At 42.0% G+C, this 22,442-nt stretch overlaps 1 protein-coding gene across 2 annotated transcripts in view; it reads left to right on the forward strand.

The window, feature by feature from the left end:
• The first annotated feature begins 6,294 nt into the window (after positions 1–6,294).
• Positions 6,295–22,442, forward strand: part of LOC117058976 (zinc finger matrin-type protein 1-like) — a 32,451-nt gene continuing 16,303 nt past the window's right edge. The window contains exon 1 of one of the 2 annotated variants that reach the window (XM_033170405.1): positions 6,295–6,499. In XM_033170405.1, coding sequence (XP_033026296.1) covers positions 6,379–6,499 — 121 coding nt within the window. In that variant the 5' untranslated portion in view covers positions 6,295–6,378. Of the gene's footprint in view, positions 6,500–6,587; positions 6,631–22,442 lie in introns of those variants that run through there. The other variant, XM_033170407.1, reaches the window with a different exon arrangement.

The raw sequence follows: 22,442 nt of genomic DNA on the forward strand, positions 1-22,442 counted from the left end.
TTGATGGACTATGCCGAAATGGCTAAAATGACCGGAAGAATCAGAAATCAGGAAGACCAAAATTTTAATAAGGAATGGGGAAGATTTGTAACTTATCTTAAAGAGCATTGTAAACAGTTAAAATCATTAGTAGGATTGGAATATCACTTATAGTTTAATGGTGAATTCTAGATACAATGGAGATGTAAAAGATTTGGATCATCATAAAAGATGTAGGAGGAAATGATTAATAACAGGACTCACAAAGGGGAGGATGGAAGGCCAGAAGATTCCTTGGAAACTTGTTTTTTTATTATCTATGTTTGATATATGACTGTAAAATTTTAATCTGGAAAAAATAAATAAATTTATATATATATAAAAAGAGAGAATCATGGCACAAACAGGCTGTGAAAGGAAGAAATTCATTTTACGGAAAGAATGAAGTAAGGATGGCCACTCTCCCTCGAACATGTCAACCCTTTTCTACAACAAAATTGGATGTGGAACAAAATACTACGTTTTAGTGCCTAACTTTGAAACGACTGCATTGTCAGCTCTGCTGCAACTGATTTGGGCAGTGACTCTGGCATGAGGTAGGGAGAGTTCAAATGTAAGGAAACGGTCCTGCAGACATCTCACTTGAAAGCGAAGGGGAGTGCAGGTACGGACATGCACAGAGCAGTAATGTGCCACCCCCTCATATCCTCACATTGGACAGATAGAGATGGAGGAGAAATTTGCTTCGGTTCTCATTTGAATGTGAACTTACTTAATTCACACTTCCTGAAATTACATGTGTGGGAGAAAATTCCTTTTGGGGGGTTCAATACAGAGACTCAAACCAGATTCCCAATTAGTCAGACTTTTATTTGGTAATACATTGCAATCTAAAAGAGTCTGTGAGAGCAGTCGAGTAAAACACTCCCTGTCTAGGAAAAATAAGATTTCTTAGCTGTTTCATCCTCTTGGCCAACCACCTGCTGCCACCCCGGCACCTCATCATCTCCTCATCCAAGCATAGTACTTGAAAACACTTAGTTCCCCCCCCCCCTGTATACACAGTGGCCTTCTTGCATCTGATCTAGAATCATAGAACCAGAGAGTTGGAAGGGACCCTGGGGTTCATCTAATCCAACCACATGCAATGCAGGAATCTCAACAGTTCCCCATCCAAATTGAAACCATACTGGACCCTGCTTAGCATTGCAAATATGTTAGCAGCTTTATTGCTGCACCACTGGAACTGTTTTTCACTGATTCCTCCTAAATTGGTTCTTGCCAGTTTTGTGACCAGGTCGTACCCGTATGTATGCGAAGTTGACCTTACTGATAATGGGTTTTGCAGAATTTTCACCTCACATGCAAACTGAAATGCAGGTATCCTCCCAAAACCACACTTCACCAAATTTTGCAATGCAGTTCTCCAGCCATGTACTAGGGTGGGGTGGGGAATATGCATCTATATATATATGTGTGTGTGTGTGTGTGTGTGTGTGTGTGTGTGTGTGTGTAAAAATGAACCTACAGAACTGCATTATATTAGGTGAAATGGCCTAAATTTGGGGAGAAAATTGCATTAAAATGTGTGTATGTTGGGAGAAATTAGCACTTAAATACTGGTGAATTTTCATGATGACCTTTTTTATTTATTTATTTATTTTTTTGCAAAATTAAAGAGTGGGAAAATGAAAAACCATGATTGACAGACCCACCATCCCTCCCTGCAGATATTTTGTCCAGTGCCTCGCCAATTCTAGTGCTTGCCCTGTGTTTTAGGCAGGCTTAGAGAATAAAATAGCAAACTGGTGTCCCAAAGTATCTCTTAAAAATGAAGCCTAGCTCAGAAGGTACTGAAGGTCTTAACAAGCAGGCTCTCCCCCCCCCCCCCCGGGAATCTGAGATTTCCAAGTCCAACCATGACGCAATGCTTGAACGGGTGACCAAGGTGTGATTTGGTGAATGGATATCAGGTTGTTCTTGGTGTAAGTTTGTTTGTGTGGGCTTGTGTGTGGAGAGGGGAGCGGAGCCCACCTCCTGTATATTGTGAAATTATTCTCACAAGCAATGCAAGGAGAGGAAGAAGGATTAGACCAAAGAGAGGCATCTGCTTCTCTCCAGGGGGCAAATGATGGTTCTTCTGTCACGACTGGATATGGACAAGGTGCAGGCAGCAGGACTTTTAACCCCTGTCCCATGTGGCTTATTAAATCTAGCAGAGGGGGGGCGGTCTTGATAGCTGCATCCAGAGTATGCTTAATGTTTCATTGCAAGAGGGGGTGGTCCCAGCTGCCTTGAAAGAGGCAGTGGTGTGGTCCCCGTTAAAGAAACTGGTTCTGGGCCCCTTAGACTGGAAAAATTATCAACCGGTTTCAAATACCCGCTTTTGGGAGAGGATGGTGGAGATTGTGGTGCTGGGACAGCTACAAGCATTCCTGGATGAGACAGATTATTTACCAGTACATCCATTTCGATCCGGGTTCAGGGCTGACCATGGTACTGAGTTGACCTTGGTCGCCCTGATGGATGATGTTTGCAGAGTGTGAGACAGGCAGAGAACATACTTGATCCCTCTTCAGCTTTTGATATCACTGACCATGGTATCTTCATAGACTGGCTTCCTTAATTGCTTCTGAAATTTCAGACAGAAATGCCATCTAATTTGCTCTGCTAAGGTGATAAATTACTGCATCTTGTTCATGAGTAACCCCATAATGCAGAAAAAAGAATTGGCCCCAGCCCTGGTTCTTTGCCTTCTTTGCCTGCTCATGCCCGGATGCCTGATACCTTAGAGCATGTCTGTGCATTGAAAATGGGGGGGGGGGGGAAGGATGTTGCAACTCTCTGAAGCAGAGGATGTTCTGCAGTGAAGCCTCCTCACGTCATATCCTCAGCCCCTGACCTTTTTAGTCATCCAGGTGCACATTAGGTAAGGAGAGCTCTGATAAAATCAGTCTGGAAGATTAAAGGGCCATGGATTTCCCGTAGACTCGAGCACAAATTGACGTGAGAATTCCACTAGAACAACCAAGTCTGCCAGTTCCAATCTTATTTTCATATTTGGGAAATGGACAATTGTGTGCACAGGTGAAGCATGCCAAACAAATTACCTCTGCATCTGCTGTGCTCTTTCTTGTTACTGACTTTGGCATTGTTGTTGTTGTTGTTGTTTTTTAATTTTTTTTTTAAGGTTTCACATTCAGTGTGAAATGAATGCCAAATGAGTTTTGCTCCCAATTTCCGCCTTCTTATTGCTATCCCTGTAATTGCTATTTTGGGAAAACTGGTGTATATGGGGGGGTATGTGGAAAAAATTACATATTAGGTTCCCAAATGTGAGGTAGTAACAGAAATCCCACAGGTCCTCTCCAATAGTGAACCTTGCTTCTGAGTAAAGATGCACATGATTGCACTGTCAGCCTACTCTATATCATTACTTAGAAAAAGCAAAAGGTATATGTTGGCCAATAAGAAGGGCAGTGCCTTTACTAGGCCAATTAAAATGTCATAAAATAGCAGGCAAGCTTTTTCAAGATATCTAGAACTCTTCATGAAGGTGTATGTTAAACACCTTGCAAACTATTTTGTAACACTTTGGTTGCCCTTAGTAAAAGTACTGTTCTACTACAGATTTCGGAATCAAACAAGTTTTAAAGTAACATCGTGATGGCTACTAGGATAGTCAATTCATCCATGAGGGTGTAGTGCCATCTTGAGGTAAAATGCCAGATTCAAATTTCTTGCCTCGTAAATCCAGGGTGCCTAGGAGGGATACTAGGAGGCATACTGGAACTGTTGTTGTTTAGTTGTTTAGTCATGTCCGACTCTTTGTGACCCCATGGACCAGAGCACGCCAGGCACTCCTGTCTTCCACTGCCTCCGGCAGTTTGATCAGACTCATGTTGGTAGCTTCAAGAACACTGTCCAACCACCTCATCCTCTGTCGTCCCCTTCTCCTTGCGCCCTCCATCTTTCCCAACATCAGGGTCTTTTCCAGGGAGTCTTCTCTTCTCAAAAGTTGGCCAAAGTATTGGAGCCTCAGCTTCCGGATCTGTCCTTCCGGTGAGCACTCAGGGCTGATTTCCTTCAGAATGGATAGGTTTGATCTTCTTGCAGTCCACTGTAGGTTACATTAAAACGCCCTGTTGCACTAGCAGAACAAATCCATCCTCTTTAAAAAATGGATCTTTTGCAGTTAAGCAAAGTGACAGGGAAATGAATTGAAAAGTGTGCAATGTGCTGTTGAATAATGGTAAGAAGTGTCAACAGCACCCTGCAAGCAAATCAGGATGGTTGCTATATTGATTGGGAAGGTCAAGTGCTGGAGGGGCCATATGCAGAACATTTGGGAAACACCCAACCCAAGCATATTAAAGATCAGTGGTATCCTGGCAATCAATATAATCTCACCTTTTCTTCCCTGCAAGCTAAAAAAAACCAGGCGTTCATATGAAACAACGGAGAAACCTCCACCCCACCCAAAAAAGTAAGATAGGGGAGAAGAAAATATGCTCTTTCTAATTCTAATTAAGAACATTAGTCTCTAAATATTATTTTTTTAAATGAACTACAAAAGGTTTTTTTTTTTTTTAAAGGTAAAGGACCCCTGGGCGGTTAAGTCCAGTCAAAGGCGACTATGGGGTTGCAGCGCTCATTATCACTTTCAGACCGGGGGAGCCAGTGTTTGTCCACAAACAGCTTTCCCGGTCATGTGGCCAGCATGATTAAACCGCTTCTGGCGCAATGGAACACTGTGACAGAAACCAGAGCGCACAGAAATGCTGATTACCTTCCCGCCACAGTGGTACCTATTTATCTATTTGCACTGGTATGCTTTTGAACTGCTCAGTTGGCAGGAGCTGGGACAGAGCAACAGGAGCTCACCCATCGCGGGGATTCAAACACTTCTGGTTGCAGCAAAGGTACACCCCACTTAAAATGCCACTTGAACCTTTCCACCTGGGTGGGATGTTTTTGTTTTTCACCTCAGCTTGAGCTACTTCTGAGTATCTATGAGGTTTTGGTTAGTTGGTTGTGATATAGAAAAATAGGGGTGGTTGGCTTTTGCTGCCCAGCTCCCCAAGGGACTGAGTCCCCTAAGTCCATGATCGGTCAGAGATGAATGGATGGAGGCAGGATGCAGAGAAAGCAAGGCAGATCTTTATTTTTCTGTTGCAATAGCATTCCCTCCTCTCCTGGCAAGGAGGCAAGAGAGACCCCAAACCCAGAAGAAAACCTCTTTTTTATTGAAGATTTTCTTGATTTACAAAAGTGTGCGCAATGTCTCTCTCGTATTTTTTCCATGTAACATTTTTACAAACCAGTTTTGGTTATTGAGACATTAGGGAGAGAAGGGGGAAAGAGGTGGGTGGGTTGGGGTGGGTGAGGTGGTTAAGGGTTTTTATTTTGGCGTGGAGAAGGACATCTGTGCTACAAAAAGTCAGAAACTACATCACACATAAGGTGGGGTTACTGTGGCTCAGGCAGGCCAAGGTGTGATATTCCTGAGGATTTAGCAAGTTTTGCATAGTTCCAGCCAGTTTACACAAAACATTTGCATTTGATAAGACAATCAGGATGCCAGTCGGAAAACCCTCAATGCCCAGCATCTGGGCAAAGAATGACAATACATACCAAGGAGGCTCATATAGGAGATATATAGATATAGGAGATATAGGAGAGGAATCCATTCAGGAACTTCCCCTGATTGCTATCAGGCAAATGGGATTAAGGAGGCAGAGGAAATATTGAGAATCATTAGGAGAGCAAGATGGCTTTTGGATTGCTCTCCTGTAGTCTTTTAGACATTATCAACATTTCTTCTCTATCTGAGACCTTAGAATTCCTATAACAGTTGTAACTCTTTGGGCAACATAAATCGACGAGCAAATAACACCACCAACACAGAGGTCTTGTGTTTCATTCACCCAGTCAGGTGATTCTTATTTTTATAAAGAAGCCCACCTTTTGGTACAATAGCGCACAAACACTGGGTGGAATTCAATAATATACAGCGGACTATAAATATATATTTATTTAGATTAATAATAATAAATAAATAAGCGCACCCCGCCCCCTCTCTCCCTTCAGCGCAACTGCAAATCAATCCAGACTGCTTTTAAATCCCATTGGACAGAGAGCATCTGATTGGACCGGAGCAGTGATTGACAGGGGCTCGGAGGCCAACCAGGAAGGCGCGGGGCTGGCGGGGCGGAGCTAAGCTATTTTAAAAAAAAACCGTTCGAAAGGAGACGCCTGCTGCGGATGTGAAGTTCCGGCTTCCGACGCTGCCACTTTCTGCTTCCGGGTTGCGGCTGCCATCTCTTCACCTCCACCCCGCCCGCTTTCCCCCCGCGAGGGCTTTGCCGCCGAGGGTGGGCGGGGCCCGCTTCCCCAGCCATGGCGGCGGCGGCGGCTGCACCTGCTGCTACTGCTGCTGCTGTGGGGCGGGAGAGGGCAGTGGGGGGAGGGGGCGCCCCCTCCCCCCCGCTGCCGCCACCCCCCCGCGGCCTGAGAGCAGGTGAGTGGTGAGCGGAGTGGCCGGCAGGGAAAGGCCCTGCCCACCCCGACTCTTAGGTAGAGTAGGGGGTGCGGGAGGAGGAGGAGGAAGTGACGCACAGGAAGCTGGCAGGGACGGGATGGTTGTTTCAGGTAAATTGGGGGCTTTCTAGGATTTAGTGGGGGGGGTAGAGCAAAAGTGGCTGATAATGGTGTGGTGAGTCTCTAGGAAAGAGGAAGCAGCTAGAAGAGGAACCTTATTTTAAGCAAAATACTATTATTATTTTGAAAACTACTACCATTATTATTATTAATTTATTTATACCCTGCCTTTCCCCCCTGACATGGACTCAAGGCGGCTTATTAAAAAAATAAGAAAAACTAACAATGGGGGAGAATCCTTAAAACACAAACATACACACTTAAACTTTGGTAGAATTTATTTGTTGTTATTCAGTCGTGTCCAACTCTTTGTCACCCCATAGACCAGAGCATGCCAGGCACACCTGTCTTTCACTGCCTTCCGCAGTTTGATCAGACTCATGTTGGTAGCCTCGAGAACACTGTCCAACCATCTCGTCCTCTGTCGTCCCCTTCTCCTTGTGCCCTCAATATTTCCCAGCATCGGGGTCTTTTCCAGGGAGTCTTCTCTTCTCATGAGGTGGCCAAAGTACTGGAGCCTCCGCTTCAGGATCTGTCCTTCCAGTGAGCACTCAGGGCTGATTTCCTTAAGAATGGATAGGTTTGATCTTCTTGCAGTCCGTGGGACTCTCAAGAGTCTCATCTGGCACCATAATTCAAAGGCATCAATTATTCGGCGATCAGCCTTCTTTATGGTTCAGCTCTCACTTCCATACATTACTACTGGGAAAACCATGGCTTTAACTATACGAACATTTGTCAGCAAGGTGATGTCTCTGCTATTTAAGATGCTGTCTAGGTTTGTCATCACTTTTCTCCCAAGAAGCAGGCGTCTTTTAATTTCGGGACTGCTGTCATGGAACCCAAGAAAGTAAAATTTCTCACTGCCTCCATTTCTCCCCCTTCTATTTGCCAGGATGTGATGTTTCTATTACAAACATGCATAGAATCAAAGTGTTGGGATGGCGAGAGTCATCTTAGTCCAGCCACTTGCCATGCAGGAATCTTTTGCCCATTGTGGGGCTCAAGCCCGTGACCCCGAGATTAGTAAGAGTCTCATGCTGTAAACACCAGCACAGTGCCAGGTGCTGAAAGAGTGGCAGGATGGGGGTACGTCGACAGGGAACCAACCCAATAGGTGAGCCGCCTCCTTGTAAGTGGTGTAGTGTTACAAACAAACAAACAAACAAACAAAACTTGAAAGTGGAAACACAAGGAAAATAAGGGTTGGGTGTGTCCTGCTCAGGTGTAGATCTTACTGCTGCCATATTATGCTGCACATGCACATCTGCTCAGATAAGTAGTAAGTTGCTTAGGTGAACTTGGAAGAAATAAGGTCTGTACCAGCTCTAGTGTCATTCTCGCATATAGAGTTGCTATGGCGTTGTGTTGGATTTATTGATTTGGACTTTGTATCACACAGTTCTGGTAAGCACTCTAAAGTGACTTCTGTGGCCAAGAAAAACCCCATAATAAATGACAAACGGCAGCCATAAGTTTGAAAACAAGCAATCGTGATGTTGTAGGAATGAAGTGGTGTGGCAGGGGTCTAATGGCACAGTGGGCTTCATGGACAACACACATAGAAAAGATGGGGAAATGTAACTTTTCCCCATAAGTATTGACCACACAGACCATCCTGTGTTAAGAATCCTTTGTGTAGCCAAAACGTGCTTGCTTCATACCACAGGGTGGCTACAGTTGTCAAAGCACATTGCAGGCAAACTGTCCAAGAATCCATTAACAACCAGACTTGGAGACCACCTCACAGAGAATCAGACTTGCAACACCACCCATGAATGAGTGGCAAGAGATTTCTTCCCTACAACATTTTACTGGCTGTGAAAAATATGCAGCAACAGTGAGTGAAATCTTAAATCTCATACAATACACCCACTAAAAAAAAAAAAACCCCAACTCTTCAGAAAGCAAACATTTGAAAAATATCTTTAAACACATCACTTTGAGATAGAAAAAAAAATTGGCCCACATACAATCATAAAATTGTAGAGTTGGAAGGGATCCTAAGGGTCATCTAGTCCAAACCCCTGCAATGCAGGAATCTCAACTAAAGCATCCATGGCAAATGGCCACCCAACCTCTGCTTAGAAACCTCCTTGGAAGGAGAGTCCACCACCTCTCTTTTGAGTAGCCCTTACCATCTGAAAGTTCTTCCTGATATTTAATCAGAATCTCCTTTCTTGTAACTTGAATAAATTGGTTCGGGTCATGCCCTCCCATGCAGGAGAAAACAAGCTTGCTCCATCCGCCCTTTAGATATTTGAAGATGGCTATCATATCTCCTCTCAGTCTCCTCTTATCCAGGCTAAATATAGCCAACTTCCTCAATCATTCCTCATGAGGCTTGGTTTCAAGACTCTTGATCATCTTGGTCTCCCTCTTTTGCACTCATTCCAGCTTGTCAATATCCTTCTTAAATTATGGCACCCAGAACTGGGCACAGTATTCCAGGTGCGGTCTGACCAAGGCAGAATAGAGTGGTACTATTGCTTCCCTTGATTTGGACAGTAGACTTCTGTTGATGCAGCCTAGAATAGCATTAGCTTTTATTACACTGTTGACTCATGTTAAGCTTTTGGTCTACTAAGACCCCTAGATCCTTTTTGCATGTACTACCGGCAGGCCAGGTGTCCCCAATCTTACATTTGTGCAGCTGGTTCTTCCTGCCTGTGTGTAGAGCCTGACATTTGTCCATACTGAAATTCATTCTGTTAGTTTGGGCCCAGTTCTCCAATCTGTTACGGTCATTTTGAATCCCAATTCGGTCTTCAGTGGCATTGGCTACCCCTCCCAGTTTGGTGTCATCTGCAGATTTGATTAGCCTCCGATCAATGTAATATAACGTTGCTTCATACTACATCAGACACTTGATTCATCAAAGGCTTGTGGTATCTGCTTTGGCTTGGAGTGGTTCTGCTATCCAGTCCTGCTATCCAAGTTCCCCTTAACTGGAGATGCCATGGAATTAAATTTGGAACTTTTTTTCATGCAGGGCATGTGCTCTACCACTGAGCTATGTCTCCACCACAACAGCTGATCTATGGCATTACATTTTCATTTGGTCTTCAAAGATGGATGGACCTTAGTTTGCATTACACGTGTGATGCCTTACGGAAAACATGTGTGCCACTTAAGCCAAGGGAGGTTTGGTGCACATTCCAAATAATTGTCAGAGTTTGAACCTCTCCTTTTGAGAGATTGGACGTTGTGCTTCAGTGAGACATTTAAAATCTCACTCACTCAGATTGTCACAGCTTGTGAGGTCATAAATCCTTAGTCATATCCCAGCAGATTTCACAATGGCCTTTCGGTATGGATTTTTAATTTTTTCTATCTGATTTCTAATTTCCGTTATCATTATTTAAAACAATGAAAATACAGAGACAAGGGCAGTGGAATTTTGTCACTATAATAAAAGTTGCCGCTTGTTCCTTTCCATCTCTTCTCTTTCTTCAGTTGACCTCATTATACCTAAAGAGGAATGAGAAGTGAGAGCATGGCTTATGCTATTCACACTTAGCAACGAGCACGCCCCGTTGAATTCTGGGGGTTTTGAGTCGGCATGCATAGGATTGTGCTGCAAGTAGATTCATCTTTAAACAAATACAATTCTCTCATGAAGTAACTTGCTCCAGAGAGCAATTTTAAACAACCCTGGGAGTTTGCATGCACCAAGGGATTTTTCGCTTTCCCCCTTTAAACTATCTCACATACACACTGTATTACAAACTGGTTCTGAGACTCCCTGCAGTTTTTACAGGGGTTTGCCATGCAGTGAAAGTTGTTGGCTGTGTAGGAAAGGAATTCTTAATATTTCCTTGAGAACTAAGTTGGTCTGTGACCGTAAAAATAAATTCATTCATTCATTCCTTGAGCACATGGAGCTAGTCCTGGGATAGCCAGTGTGGTGCCTTTGAGATGTTGTGAACGTTATTCCTGACCTGAGACTGATAGGTGCCGGAGTCCATGACATCTAGAGAACACAAAGCTGGCTATCCTTGAACAAGTCTTCCTGCTTAGGATCCAGTGTGCTTGAGCCTCTGTGTTTTGCCTTTACAGCTAATCTGAGTACAGGTGAAAATCGAAAAATTAGAATATCGTGGAAAGGTTCGTTTCTTTCAGTAATTCAACTTAAAAGTTACAGGTAGGTAGCCGTGTTGGTCTGCCATAGTCAAAACAAAACAAAATAAAAAATTCCTTCCAGTAGCACCTTAGAGACCAACTAAGTTTGTTCTTGGTATGAGCTTTCGTGTGCATGCACACTTCTTCACGAAAGCTCATACCAAGAACAAACTTAGTTGGTCTCTAAGGTGCTACTGGAAGGAATTTTTTATTTTATTTTGTTTCAACTTAAAAGGTGAAACTAATATATGAGATAGATTCATGACATACAAAGCGAGATATGTCAAGCCTTTATTTGTTATAATTGTGATGATTATGGCTTACAGCTGATGAGAACCCCAAATTACCAGTCTCAACTTTGGGGTTTTCATCAGCTGGACGCCATAATCATCACAATTATAACAAATAAAGGCTTGACATATCTCGCTTTGCATGTCATGAGTCTATCTCATATATTAAACTCCAGTAGCTAATGAATACAATTGCTTAAATAAATGAACTTTTCCACGATATTCTAATTTTTCGAGTTTCACCTGTATACATTTCCGTTCGAAGCTGGAGAATCTTGAAGTATCTGCGCTCCCATATTGGTCTTCGTAGATTAATGTTCATAGCTCATCTCAAACGGATAATGAGGGTGTTAATCTGCGTCTGAAAATACGTTCACTGTACAAACGGGGGGGGGCATGCATTAATATTTAGGCAGGTACACTGAGGCTGAACATTATTGGCTCTATTTGTGAGTAAAATGTCTTGAAGATGAGTACAGTGTGGATCCTTCATGCGTTTTCTATGAACCAATGAATAAAATTTCTATAGACTCCCATTCATGCATCAAAGGTGTAAACTGCAGTCCTAATGAAAGTTCCTTTCCTCGTCCATGCATGCTGTTTGGCATGGGAGGGAAGTTTGCATTGGTGCCGGTCGCAGCAGTGTGTGCCAAATAGCAGGCTTCGGAGGCAGTGAGCCAATCCTGGTAGCCCCTTCCCACACCTGCAATTTTAATGTTTTGAAAAGATTCACCCAACCGCACATTGTAATGTGATTTGGCCTAAAGTGAGTGGAGGTGTGACATGACTACACTTGCAATATTTCATGTAGGCCAACCTCTCAGACCAAGTGGGCTCAAAGAGTACTTTGACATAGAACCCGGGGGCCGCGCCCTGAATGAAATTTCCATCTCGTTAATTAAAGTGTTCGCAATATATTTAATACAGGCAATTAATATATTTAAGGGTAAGCACTCCCAAGCATAATGAGACCTACTCCCAATTAAGTATGCGCTGAATCAGGTTGCTGCACTACAATCCATAGAACAGGGCTGCAACTCTCTGCACACTGACCTGGGATTAAGCCCTGCTCACGTCAAAATGCAGGGGCAAACCTCATGTGTTCCCACTCAAAAGCAAATGCCTTTAAGCTCACTGAGACTTAACTCCCGGGTAACTGCATAATGTACAGGGCTGCGGCCTTAAATATATATGTAGAGTTATCCAGTTGCCCAATACCGGTGTTGGGGAAATACCTCTCTCGCATTAAATGCATTATTATTGTTATGATTACTTTGTTGCACGGAGCGGCCCAGGGTGAGGTTGGGGGGGGGAGGGGGTTGGCCCATTTGGCATTGCAGAGGTTGAGGGAGACACAACAAGCATTTCTGCTTGTTTTTGTGTGTTCCTCACATCAGCAACAAAAAAAGCCGGCTATTCAAGCCACTTTAGGAAGTTCTGAATGTTGCCGAGGTCTGCCAAAAACCACCTTGAGGGCTGTTTACAGCCCCCAGGCCGCATGTCGGACCACTCTGATAAAGGCTGCAACTCTGATTTGTAGTAGGAAGAGTCTTTCATTCTGAGTATTCCTGCATTGCAGGGGATTGAACTAGATGACCCTCAGGGTCCCTTCCTGCTCTACAACTCTATTATTCCTTCTTGTAGGTGGTTGTAAGGTTAAATGGAGGCAGGAGGAGGCCTGTTCTTTCCTGAAGTTTCGTTCCAACCATGTGTTATGTCCCAACAGAGCAATCTTCTGTTTGGGGTTAGTAAGCAGGCGATTTCTTTCTCTAATCCTTAAGAGACTGTGTTTAAACTGCACAAAGCAGCAAACTAGGGGAACGATTGTGATTTAAGAGCTGAGTCGTGTGCTGTTCTTCCAGGTTCATACATACCACAAATTGTTGCCCCACTGATCTGCAGTGACTCTCCAAGGGTCTCCAGCAAATGGGGCTCCCAGACCTTCTAACTCAGATCGTTTAGCTGGGAGTGCCATGGATTGAGCCTGGGAACTTATTCGTGGAAAATATATGCTCTTCCACAGGGTTTAAGCCCCTTCTTCCTCGAGCAGGAAAATGTATTTTCCTGTACAGTGAGTTGAGGAGTCATTATCTTGCGCAAGTTCCTCTCTCCACCAATTCTCCGCTCAGACAAGTTGAATGCTTACAGTACACAAATTACCGGTATATATGTGGCAATATATGAGACAACTCATAGGCTCAAAGCCCTGAGCAAAATGCCACTGTGCCACTTTGACAGGCAATAAACATAAGCTCAAATTATGAGATGGAATGCAGGACTGCCTAATGTGAAGTAACTCTGCATTAGACACCAGGAAACTTGCAGCAGTGGTGTTAGTGTGCTGCTGAACTTGTACAAAGCGTGGCAAAAAGTGGGAGACAGACCCTGCACTTGGGACCAACAATAAATGGCTGGCTAACACGTTGGACTGGAATTTTTTGTGAACTGATGATAGTGGGGCATGAGTATATGGAAGCAGGATGAGAAAGAATTTGAGGCCTTGCGTCATGGCAAAATCACTCCAATATTATTTTCTTGCACCAGTTTCACACAGTGAATCTTTTTCATCGGTGTTTCTAGAGCTGGCATTTCCCATGTATGGGAAAAAATGCAAGGCCCCCCCCCCCGATGTGGTAAATATCTGCTCTCACTGCATGGGGTACATTAATAAGAAATATACACCACGTGAAATTGCTGAGACGAAAGCTACCGGGAGCCAAGCAAAATGAAATGGATTGCAACCCAAATAAAAGGGAAACAACACGGCCAAAAGCAGTATCCACTTAAAGCACGGAAAGCATTTTTGAGCTTGCTTTAGAGTTGTTGACGAAGATTTTCCGAACCAAGCTCAAAAACTAAATTCAGAGGCTCTTAAAAGGCCACCCCAAATGAGAGATGAGTTTTTGGAGCTGCAGAATGTATTCTCCACCCATATGAGAATCTGTAGAAGAATTTTGGGTTCGTTTTTCTGCCACCTGCTGTTCCCCAGACCCCCCAAAACACACTCGCCTCCTACCTTTCACTCTTCAAGCAGCAGGAGAAGCAACAGCCGTGCCGTAAAAAGGATTGAGGGGGGAGAGGTTCCTGAGATTATCTTCATAATCTAGGTAACAGGGCATATGGGGATTTGGGGAGACATAGTTTTTGTGAGGACTCCTGCAATTGCAGTAATGTCTTGTAATCCTCTGCTAACTCAAAGCAACCAGGGCATTGTAGAATGAGAGTCCTGCTGAATGAGACCAAAGACCCTTCAAATTCAGCATCCTGGCGACTTCCGGTGGCGGCGCCGGCTCATGCAGACGGGAGCTAACGCTCCGGTCAACTTCGGTGTTTTTCGGGGTACCTGTGACCGCGCCACGGCCCCCGTAGAGCCACAGGAGGGGAGTCCTGTGGACAGGGTTCTTGCGGGCACCAGACGCGTCGTCCCAGCTCCTGATCTACCCCCGTAAGGAGGAGGATTGGGCGAGTTGGGCTCCGGCGCGGTGCTGAAGAAGCCATTGCTGGCCGAAGTTGACGAAGCAGCGGGATCTGCTGGGCTTTAAAAAGAGCGCCCCATTCTTCCGAAAATTGATTGAAAATTAAGAGACTCTGTAAGTACTGAACGTATTGGATTATAATTTGAAGATTTTATTGGAAATTTGGCTTGCGGAGGGAAACGTAAAAGTAGGGAGTCCGTTTCCCTTTGACAGCGGCAAGGCGGAAGCAGACTGAATGAAGCTGTGCCGCGGACTTTTCTTTGATCTTTAAAAGACTTTTTAAGCTGCTTTCACGATTCTTAATGGAATTGACTGGTTGACTGATTTAAAACGTGATCATTTGGATTTACTAAAAGGCTAAGAAGACACCGCTACACCCTCTGGATACGGAGACCGGGTCGGTTAGCGGGCTGCGTTATTTTGTTTAAATTTGTTTCACTTCTGCTTTCAACTGGAGACTGTTACATTTGGCTACTTTTTTGATGTACTTTCCCTGGATACACTGCTTATTTGACTGAGATGCCTTGGTGAGGTTACTGTTAAGATACTTTTCTTGACTTTGGAGTGAAGTTTGTGAAGTTTGTGGGAGTTTTAAAACTTTGAAAAAGATTTACTGGAGCTGGAGGCATTGGGACTTTTATTTTGAAAACTGCTTTGACTGTTCTGTTCATTGTTCTCTGGCACTGTATGTTTGGTCTACCGGCCACCTGGGATTTGCAGCAAGATTGTTTTGAGACTGGCCACTTTGTATATCTGGTGGTGACCTTGAAAAATATAGCTTTCTGCAGGATAGCAGTAAGCTTTTAATAAGTTGCCAGCAAAGCATAGCAGAAGAATGCAAACCCAGGAAACAACACCTACATCTGGATCTGTCTCTTCCAGGATAAGATCCAAAAAAGGTGATGAAGAAAAACAGAGAAAAGGGTCGGCTTCGAAACCTTTTGAGGAGCAAATGCTATCTGCTATTCAGAAATTAAGTGTCAGTCTGCAATCAGTGCACAGTGAACTTAAAGAAACAAGAGAAGAACTTAAAGGGACCAGAGAGGAATTACAAAGTGACATTAAAAAATCATCTGACTCTTTGCAAGCAGCAATTGCTTCTGTTGAGAAGACAGTGACTCAGAACAAAACTGAAATTACTAGAATTGGAAAAGAGGTTGATACACTTAAAAAGGAAGCTAAAGACGTTGGAGAAAAAATTAAAAAAGTGGAGACTAAAGTTGAAAATTTGGAACCAGAAGAGATCCAGAAAATTAAGACACAGCAGAGAGATCTACAAGAGTCTTTGGCCTTTTTGCAGTTGAAGGAAAAAGAGACCAACATAAGATTGAGAGGCGTCCCTGAATTTGAGCAAGAAAGTCTGAAAGATTTTTTAATTAAAGAATTTTCGGGATTCTGGGAGTTGGAAGAGTCGGATCTACGAACATCTATAGTGAAAGCATACAGGTTTGGAACGAAAGAAAAGAAGAATAAGAAAGCAGTGAATGACTGTATGGTGGTCTTCCAGAACAGGATTCAAAGAGACCAGATTCTTGACTTCCACTATAAGAACAACTTGGTGATCCAGCAGAGACCAATAATTATTTTTAAAGACATCCCACGTTACTTTTTGGACAGGAGATTCCCCTACTACGATCTAACTACAGAATTAAGAGCCAGAAAAATCTCCTTCAGCTGGGAATTCCCAGAGGGCCTGACTTTCAGACACAAAGAGAGAAGAGTAAGAATAAGATCATCTGAGGACAAGAAGAAATTCCTGGACAAACACAGTGCAGATTTTGTAGGATCTTCTCTGGATCCAGCAAGGCTGCGAAAATTGGATTTTCCACCTCCGGGAAAACCATCATCAGGAGAAGGAGAGAACAGTGAAGAAGAGGAAGAAGAGGAAGAAGAAGAAGAAGAGGAAGGAGCAAAGGGAGGATCGAAGGTATAAAATGGCGTTGAAAGTATTAACGTGGAATGTTCACGGCATGAACCTGAGGCCGAAAAGACACAGAATATATCACATATTAGAGAAGAAAAAGCTAGATATAATTTGTTTACAGGAGACCCATGTTGTTCGGCATCACAGAAGGATTCTTCAGAATAAGAAATTAGGCCAAGAATTTATATCGTCTGACAAGGTCAAGAAAAGAGGAGTTGTAATTTATGCAAAAGAGAATTACAATCCAAGGCACCTATTTAAAGATGAGGAAGGAAGATTCACTGCAATAGAAATTACAGTACAAGGCGAAAAAATTTTAATACTGGGACTCTACGCACCAAATGAAGGAAAATCAGATTTCTACAAAAAAATACATGATCTGCTGATGGACTATTTGGATTATAATTTAATTTGTTTGGGAGACTTTAACGGAGCGGTCTCTACAATGATGAATAGATCTCGGAGATCTAAGATTACAAATGAAGGCAAATTGCCAAAAACCTTTTTCAGAATGATTGAGAATTTGGACTTGATTGATACTTGGAGGCTGAAAAACCCAACAGAAAAGGAAGCAACTTATTTCTCTGAACCGCAGCAGTCATGGTCGAGGCTAGATTATGTCTGGGCTTCTAGAAGTCTGGTACCTAAAATCCAAAAGGCAGAAATTTGCCCTAAGACGTGCTCTGATCACAACGCAGTACAGGTGGACTTTAAAATCTACTCTAAGGATTCATTTCGGTGGAGAATGGATGATGCGTTATTAAGAGATACCAAGCTAGCAGAAGAAGCAGCTAAAAAGATGAGAGAATATTTCCAATTAAATTTAAATACAGAGGTGGAGAAAAGAATAGTATGGGACGCTGGTAAAGCAGTTATGAGAGGGTTCCTCATAAGGGAAAAAGCAAATAAAAAGAAACAACAAAATTTGGAAAAGGAAAGAATCTTGCAACAATTAAAAGAAAAAGAGAAGAAGTTGAGAGGACACCCGAAAAACCAATTTATTCAGAAAGAAATAAAAATACTACAGTCCCAATACTCTAAGATTTTAAATCAGGAAATTGAATGGAAAATTAAATTGATGAAACAAAGAACATTTGATTCAGCAAATAAGTGTGGAAAATTGCTGGCATGGCAGCTGAAAAAGAGACAGAAATTGAACACCATCACCAGTTTGAAGATTAATGACAAAACAATAGAGAATCCAGAAGAGATAAGAAATTGTTTTCAAAAAATTTTCAAACTTCTATATAAAAAAGATAATGTGGAAGAGAAAGATATTGTACAATTCTTGGATAAAAATGGTTTGCAAAGAGTCCCAGAAGAAAAAGCAAAAATACTCAACCACCCGATATCGACTTTCGAATTGGAAGAGGCAATTAGTAATATGCAGATTGGAAAGGCCCCAGGACCTGATGGACTTACAGCAAAATATTACAAAGTGTTAAAGGATTGGTTGATCCAGCCTTTGAAAGATGTTTGTAATGGAATATTGGAGGGAGACAGGGCACCCGACTCATGGAAGGAGGCGTATATTACACTAATTTTAAAACCAGATTCAGATGGCACCCAAATGAAAAGTTATCGACCAATCTCACTCTTAAACGTGGACTATAAAATATTTGCAAATGTGATGGCCTCTAGACTGAAAGGAGTACTGAAAGATTATATCCACAAGGATCAAGCAGGTTTTTTACCTGGAAGACACATCAGTAGCAATACAAGAAATATTGTGGATATACTGGAAAGACTTGAAAAAAAGATAAATACAGATGCTCTACTTATTTTCATTGATGCAGAGAAGGCCTTTGATAATATCTCTTGGTGTTTTATGAAGAAAAACTTGGAAAAGATGGGAGTTGGTCCAAGATTTCTAAATGGCATCAATGCTATTTACACAGAACAAAAGGCTAAAATAATAATCAACAGTGTAATATCGAAAGAGATTAGAATTGAAAAAGGAACGAGACAGGGGTGCCCGGTCTCCCCACTGCTATTTATCACGGTCCTGGAAGTTCTTTTGAATATGATTAGATTGGACAATACGATAAAAGGAATAAGGGTGGGAGAAAAGGAGTATAAACTTAAAGCCTTCGCAGATGATTTGGTGTTATCTCTACAAGAACCAGAAAGCAGTGTGACCAGAGTGTTGGAGACAATTGAAAACTTTGGAAGAGTAGCAGGATTTAAATTGAATAAAGCCAAAACTAAAGTGTTGACAAAAAATATGTCACCATCGCAGATTCAAAGATTACAAGACCTGACTGGATTGAACTTTGTTAAAAAGGTCAAATATCTGGGGGTTAATCTGACTCCAAAAAATATAAACCTGTTCAAGGACAATTATGAAAAATTATGGCAGGAGATAAAAAAGGACCTGGAAACATGGACTAGGTTAAAGTTATCCCTTATGGGCAGAATAGCGGCCATCAAAATGAACGTATTACCAAGGATGTTGTTCCTGTTTCAAGTCATACCTATTATAGATAAGTTAGACTGTTTTAGGAAATGGCAAAAGGATTTATCGAAATTTATTTGGCAAGGGAAAAAACCGAGAATTAAATACAAGATTCTTATTGACTCTAAAGAGAGAGGGGGTTTTTCCCTACCGGACTTGCGGTTGTACTTTGAAGCAGCTGCCTTTTGTTGGCTAAAGGACTGGTTTAAGCTGGAAAATACAGATCTGTTGGATTTGGAAGGACATGATAATGTGTTTGGATGGCACGCTTACCTGTGGTACGACAAAGTAAAGGCTCATAAGGCATTTAAAAATCATATAATTAGAAATGCCTTGTATCAGGTTTGGCTGCGTAATAAAGACTTATTGGAGAGAAAGACCCCTAACTGGATTTCTCCAGTTGAGGCGAAGGCTCATAAAAGACCCAACATGCCTGCGAAATGGCTGAAATATGCAGATATATTACAACAAGAAGGTCAAAGCTTTAAGTTAAAAAGCTATGACCAAGTAAAGGAAGGGGTGTATGATTGGCTGCAATATTATCAAGTAAATGAAGTCTTTAAAATAGATAAGAAAGTTGGCTTTCAGGTAGAAAAATCTAAGTTGGAAACAGAACTTTTGGACACAAACTCCAAAAATCTCTCCAGGATGTATAATTTGTTGTTGGAGTGGTATACGAAAGATGAACTGGTAAAATCCGCAATGATTGATTGGGCAAAGGATGTGGGACATAATATTTTGTTTTCAGATTGGGAAAGATTGTGGAGGGAAGGTATAAAATTTACTGCATGTAATTTGTTAAAAGAAAACATAATGAAGATGATTTACAGATGGTATTTGACACCAGTTAAATTAGCTAAGATGTATCATGGATTGACTAATGAATGTTGGAAATGTAAGAAAGTAGAAGGTACCTTCTATCACATGTGGTGGACGTGCCCAAAGGTTAAGGACTTCTGGGAGAAGATATACAACGAGTTGAAAAGAGTGTTTAAATACACATTTTCTAAAAGACCAGAGGCCTTCCTATTGGGCATCTCCAACCATGAGATACATAGAAAAGATAAAGTGTTCTTTATGTATGCCACAACGGCCGCAAGAATCCTAATCGCGAAATACTGGAAGAGTGAGGAGTTACCGACTGTAGAGGAATGGCAAATAAAGACAATAGACTATATGGAACTCGCAGAGCTGACCGGGAAGCTACGTGACCAGAGGGAGGAGGTGGTGCAAGAAGATTGGAAGAAATTTAAGGACTATCTGAAATATCGTGAAAGACTGGTTGTTTGAGTGCAAGCAGCTGAAATATAGGCATAAGCTATAGAATGTTAGATATTAGGATATAAGAAGGAAAGAGTGAATAGTAGAAGAAGATATTATAATATGATTAAACAAGATGTTGCTATTGATGTGTTACTTTTAAGAATTTGAGATAGAGACAACAAAGGTTAACTAATAAGCATTATTATGACTGTTAATTACATTGGTTAAGAAACTGCTAAAATAGATTTACTAAGAACGCAGATAAGGGAGCGGGGGAAGTTCTATAATAAGATTAGAAACAAGAATATAAAAGTTAGAAAAATTTTGTTTTTGTCTTTTATGCATTGTATTGTTTTTTGATTGTTTTTATTTTTCTTTGTTTTGTTTTTTAGGTTTCTTTTTTGTAGTGTAGTTATGTTGTTGTGTAGTTTTTTATTGTGTGTTTTGAAAAATTTAATAAATTTTATACAAATTCAGCATCCTGTTTTCTTCAGTGGCCAACCAGATGCCTACAAGAAGCCGAGAAGTCTGAGGGCAGTAGTACTCCCTGTAACTGGTATTCAGAACCCCCAACCCTTCCATCTTGGTTCTGCTGCTGCATGTAACACAAGGGGTGCACAAGGGACTGGAAGATCTCAGATATTTTCGAAATTAATCAGAGGCAAGCTTGGGCCTGTGCGTCCCTCTCCAGTTTAAATCTATTAAATGTCAAAGCTGCTTGGTGAAGCAGATTATCCGTAAGTGTACAATCATAAGCAACATTCAGGGTTCGGACATAATGTTAAAAATGTGGTTAATCATCATGGGAAGCAAAAGTTTCTGATCTTGCTTTCGAAGGGGAACAGAGCCGCGTGAGACCAAAGCTCCCCATACCTTGTTCCTAATGCTAAACCATGGTTTGCCATGGTATTCAAACCAGACCAATGTGGATGTGAAGAAGAATATGCTAAGCTGAATTAAAGTTTTAATAATTAAAAATAATTATACATGGCCATTGCCTCGTGAGCATGGTATGGGTATTAATAAAATCTGCATAGATTTGCATACAAATAACACAATAATCTTAAAGGAAAGCATTCTTTCTTGTTTTAAAATGAGACATACCACATGTACCACTTAGAAGAAGCATCCCCTCTTGTGTGAGAAGGGAAGTGGAATGATGATCCCTGTTTAACTCATTGAAATGTTTTCTTCCCCTAAGTGCCCAATTAGGGCCAGCTTGTCAACTGATCGAAAAGTTTTTAATTAATCTGATGTGAATGTGCATTTGTAGATTGGCACCTGAATGTTTCACTCTGCAACTCTGCCCTGTGGTTGTCCATACGTAACCTTGCAGAATAAGTATCTACTGTACTTTGGAGCGAGTCCTGCTGGTTGGACTGAGATGGCTTAGTTGACGGAGCATGACAATCTCAGGGTTGTGGGTTCAAGCCCTACGCTGGACAAAAGATTTCTGCATTGCAGGGGATTGGACTAGATGATCCTCGGGGTCCCTGACAACACTGCAATTCTATAATTTTAAATTCAGTGGGGCTTACCTCTGAATAGACTTTGTAGAAGTAGATTTGAGCAGTTACTAGCTTTCATATCTGGCTGATCTTGGGGGGAAAGCTATATTCTGGATAACAATTTAGAACTTGTTTTTACAAGCAAGTCCTCATATTCAGGTACTTTATTTTAAATTTGAAACTTCAATTTTGATTTATGTTCGTTTACATAAAGCCATTGACTCCCATTGAATCTTTATCCACGTAAATGGATTTTGGGCTTCAGCTGGATATCGTCACATGTTGCCTCGAGGCATGTGCAAAGACACCCACATAAACACACTGCTCCCCCACTGGTTCCCATGTTCATTCTCTTCCTCCACTTGCTGTGGGTTTTTCTTTTTTTATATATAAAAGTGTTCTGCATGATACAGCATGGAGGAGTGTAGTTGGGGGCAGGCAACACAAAGATGGCTGCTGGTGTGAAGCCATTTAAGAAATAGCTAGGACAGGCTTCCTCAACCTCGGGCCTCCATGTGTTTTTGGCCTACAGCTCCCATGATCCCCAGCTAGCAGGACCAGTGGTCAGGGATGATGGGAATTGTAGTCTCAAAACATCTGGAGGGCCAAGGTTGAGGAAGCCTGAGATAGGATCTCCAGGCAAGGACATAACAACTCTAGATATACTGGCTCAGAGAATTTGGCATATGTAAGAAGAGCAGATTGGTAGGTTAGAACTAGATTGTGTGGTTTGCTGGGTGCTGGTTGGCAATGTTGCAGCTGCAT

The sequence above is a fragment of the Lacerta agilis genome, chromosome 14 (assembly GCF_009819535.1).
Source record: "Lacerta agilis isolate rLacAgi1 chromosome 14, rLacAgi1.pri, whole genome shotgun sequence".
Taxonomy (NCBI): Eukaryota; Metazoa; Chordata; class Lepidosauria; order Squamata; family Lacertidae; genus Lacerta; species Lacerta agilis.